Raw genomic sequence first — 12,789 nt, 5'->3', positions numbered from 1 at the left:
TCTGTAGCCATGAAGTGCTTTGAAAGGCTGGTCATGGCTCACATCAACACCCTTATCCCAGAAACCCTAGACCCACTCCAATTTGCATACCGCCCCAACAGATCCACAGATGATGCAATCTCTATTGCACTCCACACTGCCCTTTCCCACCTGGACAAAAGGAACACCTAAGTGAGAATGCTATTCATGGACTACAGCTCAGCATTCAACACCGTACTGCCCTCAAAGCTCATCCCTAAGCTAAGGACCCTGGGTCTAAACACCTCCCTCTGCAACTGGATCCTGGACTTCCTGACGGGACACCTCCAAGTGGTAATGGTAGGTAACAACACATCCGCCACGCTCATCCTCAACAATGGGGCCCCTCAGGGATGCGTGTTCAGTCCTCTCCTCTGCTCACTGTTCACTCATGACTGCACGGCCAGGCACGACTCCTTTACCACCGTTAAGTTTGCCCATGACACAACAGTGGTAGGCCTGATCACCGACAACGACGATACAGCCTATAGGGAGGAAATCAAAGACCTGACCGTGTGGTACACGGACAACAACCTCTCACTCAATGTGATCAAGACAAAGGAGATGATTGTGGACTACAGGAAAAGGAGGACCGAGCACGCCCCCATTCTCATCGACAGGCTGTAGTGGAACAGGTTGTGATCTTCAAGTTCCTTGGGTGTCCACCTAACCAACAAACTATCATGGTCCAAACACACTAAGACAGTCATGAAGAGGGCACGACAAAGCCTATTCCCCCCAGGAGACCAAAAAGATTTGGTATGTGTCCTCATCCTCAAAAATTCTATAGCTGCACCATCGAGAGCAGCCTGACCCGTTACATCACCGCCTGGTATGGCAACTGCTCGACCTCTGACCGCAAGGCACTACAGACGGTAGTGTATACGGCCCAGTACATCACTGGTGCCAAGCTTCCGGCCATCCAGGACCTCTATATCAGGCGGTGTCAGAGGAAGGCCCTAAAAATTGTCAGACTCCAGCCACCCTAGTCATAGACTGTTTTTTTTAAATGTATTTTAAATTCTTTTTTATTTATCCTTTTATGTAACTAGGCAAGTCAGTTGAGAACAAATTCTTAATTACAATGACGGCCTTGGAACAGTGTCTGTTCGGGAATTCGATCTAGCAACCTTTCGGTTACTGGCCCACTAGGCCACATGCCACCCCTGTTCTCTCTGCTACCGCACAGCAAACAGTACCGGAGCACCAAGTTTAGGTCCAAAATGCTTCTAAACAGCTTCTACCCCCAAGCCATAAGACTCCTGAACATATTATGAAATGGCTTCCCAGACTATTTGCATTGCTCCCGCTCTTTGACGCTGCTGCTACTCTGTAATTATCTATGCATAGTCACTTTAATAACTCTACCTACATGTACATGTTATCTCAATTACCTTGACTAACCGGTACCCCTTGTATACAGTCGTGGCCAAAAGTTTTGAGAATGACACAAATATTAATTTTCACAAAGTCTGCTGCCTCAGTTTGTATGATGGCAATTTGCATATACTCCAGAATGTTATGAGGAGTGATCAGATGAATTGCAATTAATTGCAAAGTCCCTCTTTGCCATGCAAATGAACCGAATCCCCCTAAAACATTTCCGCTGCATTTCAGCCCTGCCCCAATAGGACCAGCTGACATCATGCCAGTGATTCTCTCGTTAACACAGGTGTGACTGTTGACGAGGACAAGGCTGGAGATTACTCTGTCATGCTGATTGAATTCGAATAACAGACTGGAAGCTTCAAAAGGAGGGTGGTGCTTGGAATAATTGTTCTTCCTCTGTCAGCGATGGTTACCTGCAAGGAAACACGTGCCGTCATCATTGCTTTGCACAAAAAGGGCTTCACAGGCAAGGATATCGCTGCCAGTAAGATTGCACCTAAATCAACCATTTATCGGCTCATCAACAACTTCAAGGAGAGCGGTTCAATTGTTGTGAAGAAGGCTTCAGGTCTCACTCACAATTTTGTCAAGAAAGTCCAGCAAGTGCCAGGACCGTCTCCTAAAGTTGATTCAGCTGCGGGATCGGGGCACCACCAGTACAGAGCTTGCTCAGGAATGGCTGCAGGCCGGTGTGAGTGCATCTGCACGCACAGTGAGGCAAAGACTTTTGGAGGATGGCCTGGTGTCAAGAAGGGCAGCAAAGAAGCCACTTCTCTCCAGGAAAAACATCAGGGACAGACTGATATTCTGCAGAAGGTACAGGGATTGGACTGCTGAGGACTGGGGTAGTCATTTTCTCTGAATCGCCTTTCCGATTGTTTGGGGCATCTGGAAAAAAGCTTGTCCGGAGAAGACAAGGTCAGCGCTACCAGCCATGAATAAAGAATGGTACCAACATATCCTCCGAGAGCAACTTCTCCCAACCATCCAGGTACAGTTTGGTGACGAACAATACCTTTTCCAGCATGATGGAGCAACTTGCCATAAGGCAAAAGTGATAACTAAGTGGCTCGGGGAACAAAAACATCAATATTTTGGGTCCATGGCCAGGAAACTCCCCAGACCTTAATCCCATTGAGAACTTGTGGTCAGCCCTCAAGAGGTGGGTGGACAAACAAAAACTGTGTCCCAGAAGTTAATTGTCAGCATGTCAGGGCGGATTCCAGAGGTCTTGAAAAAGAAGTGTCAACACTGCAAATATTGACTCTTTGCATCAACTTCATGTAATTGTCAATAAAAGCCTTTGACACTTATGTAATGCTTGTAATTATACTTCAATATTCCATAGTAACATCTGACAAAAATATCTAAAGACACTGAAGCAGCAAACTTTGTGGAAATTAATATTTGTGTCATTCTCCAAACTTTTGGCCACAACTGTATAGCCTCACTATTGCTCTTTAATTATTTGTTACTTTTATTCCTTTTTTTGTTTGTATTTTTCTTTACTCTATTGTTGGTTAAGGGCTTGTAAGTATTTCATGGTCTACACCTGTTGTTTTCAACGCTTGTGTCAAATACAATTGTATTTTATTTGAGTAATTAAGTGAGAATGCTATTCATTGACTACAGAATTGTCAATGAATAGCAATCCTCAAAAGGTTCTACTGCTGTGCCATTGAGAGCATATTGACTGGCTGCATCACTGCTTGGTATGGCGATAGTTTTGCCCTCGATCGCATGGCACTACAGAGGGTTATGTGGACAGCCCAGTACATCACTGGGCTCCCTGCCATCCAGGACCTCTATATCAGGCGGTATGAAAAGAAGGCCTGAAAAATTCAGACTCCAACCGCCCAAGCCGTAGACTATTTTCTCTGCTGCTGCATGGCAAGAGGTACCAGTGCATCAATCCTGACACCAACAGTCGCTTGAACAGCTTCAAGAAATATGACGAATAAATAGCTAACCAAATAGATACACGGGACTATCGGAGTAAACCTATCTTTTATTTACCTTTTTATTTAAGTCTTTGCACTGTCTATGCACACTCACAAACACTGTCACTCCAACACACAAACACTCAATTTTCTCACTTGCACATATGTACATTATTTTATACTGCCACTCACCCACTCGCGTACAAGCTACTGCTACTCTGTTTATGTTATACCCTGTTGCCTAATCCCCTTACCCATACACATATTTACCTCCATCACTCCAGTATCCCTACACATTTAAATATGGTATTGGAACTGACTTTTTAAATATTTCCTGTATTTAGTATGCTTACTTATGTACTTTATTTCATATTTTCTATTCTTATTTCTCAAGTTTTTTATCTAGTAATAAATTGTTATTAATTATTGCATTGTTGGGTTTTGAATTTGCAAGAATGGCATTTCACTGTACTTGTGAATGTGACATTAAATCTTGAAATGTGTCGCAGTGCATGAGGCAAATGGATGTCACACCAGATACTGACTGGTTTTCTGATCCACACTCCTGCTTTTTTATTTTTATGTGTCTGACCAAAATATGCATATCTACATTTCCATTCATGTGAAATTCGTAGATTAGTGCCCAATTAATTTATTTCAATTGACTGATTTCTTTAAGAACTGTAACTCAGTAAAATCTTTGAAATTGTTGTATGTTATATTTTTGTTCAGTATAAAAAGAGGAAGACCATAACATGTCAATCCTTGGTATAAAATGGGGTTGAGAAACACTGTTCTATGGTCACTAATGCATGGGCGTTCATCCACCCGGTTTCTCTCACCCACCATTATGACCTCTGAAACAATAGGACCCCTATGAAAGCCATTGACACCCCAAACTCACATTACACTTTTATACAGAACAGTTATGACACTATTTTCAGAACATTTTTAAATAAATGCAGCTGGAAAGAACAGCACTAAGCTCTGGATCATGTTGCTGTGTAGTTAGGAGTCAAACGCACCTGCAAGTGATATGTCACATTGAAATTGAACATGAAGCAATTGAAACAACCCCCCCTACCAAATGTCCTCCCACAAATAGAGAGGTCCTGCTCTTTGAGGTTTTGAGAGTTTTTACCTTATTTCTACCTTCTTTTTGCATGACTTCATTGCCCTTCCTTTTCTCCCTTTTTTTCTCAGAATCACTTGCTCCTTCCAGCTTCCCTCTCTTTCTTGCTCCAGGACTGTTGTTCCGATCCTGAGACACCCATCTCTGACGCTACCAACAGAGTTCTCTCTATCTTTCTTAACCCCCCCCCCCTCTCCTCCCTGCTCCCTCCTTCCCTCTGTCTACCTGACTGATGGCCTGTTTGCCTTTGCAGACGGGAACAGTGAGCGAGGGGAAAAGGACGCCAGTAAGATTACCACTTATCCCCCGGGGGCGGTGCGCTTCGACTGCGAGATGAGAGCTGTGCAGGTTAGCTGCGGCTTCCACCATTCAGGTAGGTCCCCCGGACACTTCCTGTTACTCACTTCCTGCTTCCTCTTTGATACATTTACATTTAAGTCATTTAGCAGACGCTCTTATCCAGAGCGACTTACAAATTGGTGCATTCACCTATAACATCCAGTAGAACAACCACTTTACAATAGTGCATCTAAATCTTTTAAAGGGGGGGGTTAGAAGGATTACTTTATCCTATCCCAGGTATTCCTTAAAGAGGTGGGGTTTCAGGTGTCTCCGGAAGGTGGGGATTGACTCCGCTGTCCTGGCATCGTGAGGGAGCTTGTTCCACCATTGGGGTGCCAGAGCAGCGAACAGTTTTGACTGGGCTGAGCGGGAACTGTGCTTCCTCAGAGGTAGGGAGGCGAGCAGGCCAGAGGTGGATGAACGCAGTGCCCTTGTTTGGGTATAGGGCCTGATCAGAGCCTGAAGGTACGGAGGTGCCGTTCCCCTCACAGCTCCGTAGGCAAGCACCATGGTCTTGTAGTGGATGCGAGCTTCAACTGGAAGCCAGTGGAGAGAGCGGAGGAGCGGGGTGACGTGAGAGAACTTGGGAAGGTTGAACACCAGACGGGCTGCGGCGTTCTGGATGAGTTGTAGGGATTTGATGGCACAGGCAGGGAGCCCAGCCAACAGCGAGGTGCAGTAATCCAGACGGGAGATGACAAGTGCCTGGATTAGGACCTGCGCCGCTTCCTGTGTGAGGCAGGGTCGTACTCTGCGAATGTTGTAGAGCATGAACCTACAGGATCGGGTCACCGCCTTGATGTTGATCTCTTCCTCAGTGGTGTTTGATCACAAGAGGAAGACTTTGTTTTGAGGAGTGTCTTCTGGCCACATATCAAATAGCCATAGGTCATAAAGGTCTTTCATTAAAAATAGTTAAAGGAATGTACCCTTCACTAAGCCCCATCCCCTTGGTTGCTGTTGCTACCTCGGTAGCATTTTTCTAGGAAGCTCGAGAAAACCCCTCCCGATATCAAATTGTATTTTTAATACGCAATTAAATTAAACACAGACTAATCCTTGCTAATCAGGAGACTCTTGGGACTGTCATTACAATTGCTCTCAAGTCATATTCTGCTATTAACAGCAGATGAGTTGTGTTCATAATATAGTTAACTTAGCTAACCTGTGCCTTCAGAAAGTATTCACACCACTTGACTTTTTCCTGAATTTAAAATGGATTAAATTGAGTTTTTTTTGTCACTGGCCTACACATAATACCCTATGTCAAAGTGGAATTATGTTTTTTGAAATTTTAGCAAATTAATTAAACATGAAAGCTGAAAGGTCTTGAGTCAAGTATTCAACCCATTTATGGCAAGCCTAAATAAGTTTGGGAGTAAAAATTTACTTAACAAGTCACATAGTAAATTGCATGGACTCACTATGTGCAATAATATTTTTTGTTGTTGTTGGAATGACTACCTCATCTCTGTACCCTACACAAACAATTATCGGTAAGGTCCCTCAGTCGAGCGGTAAATTTCAAGCACAGATTCAACCACAAAGACAAGGGATCAATACACTTAGTTATTACAAAGATACATGCATCCATTACAAAGATACAGCAAACCGGAATTCACTATGAGGCCAATTGTGACTTTAAAAAAGTTATAGACTTTAATGGCAGTGATAGGACAAGACTGAGGATGGATCAACAACATTGTAGTTACTCCACAATACAAACCAAAATTACAGAGTGAAAAGGAAGCCTGTACAGAATAAAAATATTCCAAAACATGCATCCTTTTGCAACAAGGCACTAAAATAATACTTCAAAAAATGTGGCAAAGCAATTGACGATTTGTCCTAAGTACAAAGTGTTATTGGGTATTTTGTTAGGATCTCCATTAGCTGTTGCAAACGCAGCAGCTACTCTTCCTGGGGTCCACACAAAACATGAAACAATACACAACATTAATAGACAAGAACAGCTCAAGGACAGAACTTTATAAAAAAAACATTTTTTTTAAAGGCACACGTAGTCAACATATCAATACATACACACAAACTATATAGGTCAAATAGGGGAGAGGCGATGTGCCATGGGGTGTTGCTTTATCTATTTTTTGAAACAAGGTTTGCAGTTTATTTCAGTAATATGAGATGGTGTTCTATGTAATAATGGCTCTATATAATACTGTCGTGTCTTTGGCGTCATTAAAACAGAAGACATGTTTATCAAATAACTCTCTGTAATTATTATTATGCGATTAAACTGATTAATCGTGTAACTGTAATTAACTAGGAGGTGGGGCACCAAGGAAAATATTCATATTACAAAGTTATAATTTTCCTAATATAACTTTCAGATATCATAGTATCTGATCTGAGTCTTCTGATTAATGATGTGTTATTTACCTTGCCAGTCTCATTCCAAACGTCGTAAATTGTTGGTTATCTGCACGAACCCAGTCTTCACTATGAGTCATCCACACATCAATTGTCTTAAAATAATTTATTTACTAAACTAAATAATTCACAGAAATGCATAATCAAACAGATATGGTTACAAGGAAATTATAGAAGAATGTACCCTAGTGGGCTAAACCGGCATGGCGGCTTGTTAGACAAAAGGGGAGTGTGGGTCAGCTGAGAAGGCACTACAGAGTTGATAAATATTAACAATTGAAATGCTAATCCTTTGCACATGAACGCTCACTCATTCGGGAACAATTGCAATCTATATATATACATATATATATAATAATATATATAATAATAATATATATATATACACACACGCTCAGTGTGTCGTCGGGATCTTTGTTGAAAAGTTCCGTTCTGTTGGAGAGTTTTGTCCTCGCGTTCTCTCTCTCTCTCTCTCTCTCTCTCGGTTAGAATGGCTATTTCAAAGTGACATTCATTAATGTCGTTATAGGACGGCTGTTTTGTCGGTCTTCGCGTTCAATGATACCGAATTCCTAGCTGCAGACTAGTAATTAATATCAAAGACTTGTTATTATTCTGTCGGTTTCAATAGTCTAGTCACGTAGTTTAACCACGTGGTATGGTTAAAGTTCAGAACGAGGAATGCATGGTCAAACCTTGGCCCTCTCTTCTCGAGGTAAGCTGGTCTGGTGATAGAAACCCTGGGTGGGGTTTATATTCGGAATACAGAAAAAGGCAGGCTCATGACGCCAGGTCCTGTCTGTGTCCCTGGGGGCGTGCCGATGACTTGGTAAAACCTTAAACAGAAAATACAAAATACAATTAAAATACAATTAATTTTATACAACCATTAGATGTAATTCTCACAACTGAGGCTATGATATAAACAGAGCCATGGTAATGTGGCCGTATTGTCTCTCATGAGTTTCACAAAATTGTACCAAACGGACCAGTTCGTAGCTGGATTCTTCATCAATCTTTTATACCCTTTCCAGAACATAAATGTCATTCGGTTCTCCAGTCCTGTGAGGTGGAAGAATTCCTGGGTTCTTTCTATGAAACCCACTCTCTCTGTATACTGTGGCCATGAGGCGGGACATTTTCTTCAGAATTTACAACCTCTCTCACAGGGCCTGAGTAGGGGGAGGTAGGGGGATGATACATAGAAAACCCAAAGAGGGCAACGTCATGACAATACTGTATGCTTTCTTGAATTTGTTCTGGATTTGGGGACTGTGAAAAGACCCCTGGTGGCATGTCTGGTGGTGTGTGTGTCAGAGCTGTGTGTAAGTTTACTATGCAAACAATTTGGGATTTTCAACACATTAATGTTTCTTATAAAAAGTGTTAGTATGCATAGTATTTATATCAGCGCTCTGATTACAATGAAGAGCAAGACATGCCTCTCTTGGCCCCCTGCAGCTTAACTAGGTCTTTCGTTGCAGCACTCGACCACACAACTCAACAATGATCAAGATAAGACAAAACTAGAGCTTGCAGATCTTCCTTCTTGCGAGTGTGGTGTAAAAAAAGCAGAGCATCTCTTTATTACGGACAGACCTCTCCCCATCTTTACAACCGTTGCATCTGTATGTTTTGACGTTGACAGTTTACAATCCAAGGTAACGGCAAGTTATTTGTGACTCGTTTCAGGCAACTAGGCGTATGTCGTGCGTCACTACTTCACAGGTCCTTTTTTTATTTTTATGAAAATGTGTTTTTTGGAGAACTGCCTTCTGGAACACGTGAACTTTCATGTGGCTTAATAACAAACTTGTATGCCACCTGTAAATATAAATAAAATTGTTAAATTACGAGCCCAGTTGGTTTAGCCATGGAAAAAGTCAGCATGCTTCCCGCTAGCCAGGATTGGCTGAGATAAATGAGTGGGCTGGACATGACGAGAGATGAGTTGAGATTGGTCTGCCATGTAGCATGCTTAGGTGCTTAGGTGCTCCTTTCTAATGCATTTTTTTTTTTTGATATCACGTAGTAGAACTGCATAAGTGTTGCTCTCCACTTTCTGGGAGACCAAGTTTTGAAATCAATGGAATTATAGCATGATAGCTAAGGAGATACAGAAAATTCTGCCATTTGATTGCAAATATGTAGACGGAGTCAAAAAGGGAACACACAAAAGGCTATTGTATATAACACCTGTCTCCGGATTACATCTTCAAACTAAGGGCAACCATGGTATCCGAGAGGGAGAAGCGTCCATCCATGTATACGGGTAAGAGAGTCTAGCTAGCTACATTTTGCTAGGGTGAGTAAGATGTTCTTTCATTTGTGTCTGGAAGTAGCTAGCAAGCTAGCCAACATTATCCCATTTGCTTGGGTGCTCGACTGCTGCTGTTATGTCAGAATGCACGGATCAACCCTACTTTTCGTCATGTGCGCTCTGAACGCTCCGAGAGCAAAACACTCTGAATTTACGAATGGCAAATCTGACAATGCTCTGAGTTTACGAACGCCCAGAGCACACTCTGGCACTCCAGATTAAATTTATGAACACACCCGTAGAATAAACCAGCGTTTAGTCTTGAAATGTTTGGTTAAGTACATAGCCTCACATGAATCCTTAAAGGATGGGCGGGGCTAAAGCTATTAACTTCATACGTCGAGTTTGACAATAGCCAATAGCCAGAAAAATCAGAGCGCCAAATTCAAAACCACAAATCTAATAATTTCAATTTCTCAAACATACAACTATTTTACACCATTTTAAAGATACACTTCTCCATAATCGAACCACGTTGTCCGATTTCAAAAAGGCTTTACAGCGAAAGCAAAACATTAGATTATGTTAGGAGAGTACATAGACAAAAATAACCACACAGCCATTTTCCAAGCAACTAGATGCATCACAAAAACCCAAAACACAGCTAAATGAAGCACTAACCTTTGACGATCTAAATCAGATGACACTCCTAGGACATCATGTTACACAATACATGCATTTTTTGTTAGATAAAGTTCATATTTATATCCAAAAACAGCATTTTACATTGGCGCATGAAGTTCAGAAAATATTTTGCCTCCAATACTCCAGGTGAATCAGCACAATTTACAAAAATACTCATCATAAATATTGATAAAATATTAAACTGTTATTCAAAGAATTATAGATGAACATCTCCTTTATGCAACCTCTGTGACAGATTTAAAAAAAAGCTTCACGGGGAAAGCACACTTTGCAATCTGAGTTCTGTGCTCAGAAAAATACACTAGGCAATACAGATACCCGACATTTTGGAGTCATCTAAAATCATAAATAGCATTAGAAATATTCACTTAACTTTGATGATCTTCATCAGAAGGCACTTCCAGGAATCCCAGGTTCACAATAAATGTTGTATTGTTCGATAAAGTCCATAGTTTATGTCCAAATAGCTCCTTGTTGTTTGCGCGTTCAGTTAGCTACAAATGTATGAAGCTCGCGGAAAATGTAATGACGAAAAGTAAAAAAAAAAGTTATATTTACGTTCGTTCAAACATGTCAAACGTTGTAAAGCATCAATCTTTAGGGCCGTTTGAACGTCAAGCTTCAATAATATTCCAACCGGACGATTCCAATGTCAAGAAAAACGTCATGGAACACACCTACCTCATGTGAGCGCGCACCAATGAACTGATGTCCTTCCCTGAGTCAACAACTTCCCGGCCTTCTTGTTCGCTCTCTGTTCACTGCAAAAGGCTGAAACAAGGTTCTAAAGACTGTTGACATCTAGTGGAAGCCTTAGGAAGTGCTAAATGAATCCTTAGTCACTGTGTGTTAGATAGGCAATGACTTGGAAAGATTCCACGCATCAGATTTCCACTTCCTGGTAGGATTTTTCTCAGGTTTTTGCCTGCCATATGAGTTCTGTTATACTCAGACATCATTCAAACAGTTTTAGAAACTTCAGAGTGTTTTCTATCCAAATCTACTAATTATTTGCATATCCTAGCTTCTGAGTTTGAGAAGGAGGCAGTTTAATATGGGCACGTATTTCATCCGAAAGTGACAATACTGCCCCCTATGCGATTGGTGTCGTAAGAGGTTAAGGAGGTGTGAACGATGCTGAATTGGTGTGGAAAAAGAAGAGCTCTACAGTATGTTCCAAAACATTCTAGGGCTATTTTTTCAAAAATAAGGTTTCAAGTTCATCAACTTTCAAAGCAGAATTACTTTTCCATTGTTCCTCAACTGTATGACATACTGTTTTTGTAGCTCTGAGTCTCTACTTTTATCCAGTGTAAAAAAACACCATTTCAATTTTTGCTACATACAGTACCAGTCAAAAGGTTGGACACCTACTCATTCCAGGGTTATTCTTCATTTTTACTATTTTCTACATTGTAGAATAATAGTGAAGACATCACAACTATGAAATAATCATGTAGTAACCAAGAAAGTGATAAACAAATCAAAATATATTTTATATTTGAGATTCTTCAAAGTAGCCACCCAGGGAACAACTATTAATTCAAATGCATTCCAGGTGACTACCTCATGAAACTGGTTGAGAGAATGCCAAGAGTGTGCAAAGCTGTCATCAAGGTCAAGGGTGGCTTCTTAGAAGAATCTAAACTATATTTAGATTTGTGGTTACTTTTTTGGTTACTACTTGATTCTATATATGTTATTTCATAGTTTTGATATCTTCTATAATTCTACAATGTAGAAAATAGTGAATTAAAGAAAAAGCCTTGAATTAGTAGTTGTGTCAACTTTTGACTGGTACTGTAAGATCGAGCCGGTTGGTCACATTTAGTCTCCTTAACTTCAACAGCCACACCATTCATTACCTGGATCAGCTGAGCTATAGAACTTAAGTGATGATTTGTATCAAATAAAATGCACTTAGTTTTAGAGATGTTCAGGACCAGTTCATTTTGGCTACTCATTCCAAAACAGACTGCAACTCTTTAAGGGTTTCAGTGACTAAATTATCTGTGGTTGCTGATGCCTATATGGTTGAATCATCAGTATACATGGACACACATGCTTCGATTAATACCAGTGGCAGGTTATTGGTAAAAATAGAAAAGGGTAGAGGGCCTAGAGATCTGCCTTATGGTACACCACGGTTTACATGTTTGACATTAAAGAAGCTTTCATTAAAGAAAACATGTTATGATCAATAATATCAATGGTTGCACTGAAATCTAGCAATACAGCTCCCACAATCTTATTATTATCAATTTCTTTCAACCAATCATCAGTCATTTTTGTCAGTGCAGTACATGTTGAGTTCCCTTCTCTATAAGCATGCTGAAAGTCTGTTGTTAATTTGTTTACAGAGAAATAGCATTGTATTTGGTCAAACACCATTTTTTCCAACAGTTTGCTAAGAGCTGGCAGCAAGCTGATATGTCTGCTGTTAGAACCATTAAAGGCCGCTTTACCACTCTTGGTTAGCGGAATAACTTTGGCTTCCCACCAGGCCTGAGGATTAAGACTTTCCTCTAGGCTCAGATTAAATATATGACAGATAGGAGTGGCTATAGAGTCAGCTACCATCCTCACTATCTTGGTTGCCCAAGATTCTGGGT

The 12,789-nt window shown here is 41.0% G+C and overlaps 1 protein-coding gene across 19 annotated transcripts in view; it reads left to right on the top strand.

The window, feature by feature from the left end:
- The window catches only part of LOC115160590 (E3 ubiquitin-protein ligase MYCBP2), a 342,793-nt gene that overhangs the window by 140,383 nt on the left and 189,621 nt on the right, over window positions 1-12,789 (top strand). For all 19 annotated transcript variants that reach the window (XM_029710772.1, XM_029710779.1, XM_029710778.1 and 16 more), the window contains one exon: window positions 4,733-4,852. In XM_029710772.1, the coding sequence (XP_029566632.1) occupies window positions 4,733-4,852 (120 nt within the window). The remainder of the gene's footprint in view (window positions 1-4,732; window positions 4,853-12,789) is intronic.

This window comes from Salmo trutta, chromosome 24 (genome assembly GCF_901001165.1).
Source record: "Salmo trutta chromosome 24, fSalTru1.1, whole genome shotgun sequence".
Taxonomy (NCBI): Eukaryota; Metazoa; Chordata; class Actinopteri; order Salmoniformes; family Salmonidae; genus Salmo; species Salmo trutta.
The sequence above is the reverse complement of the archived record's forward strand: the minus strand, read 5'-3'. Positions and strand labels throughout refer to the sequence as shown.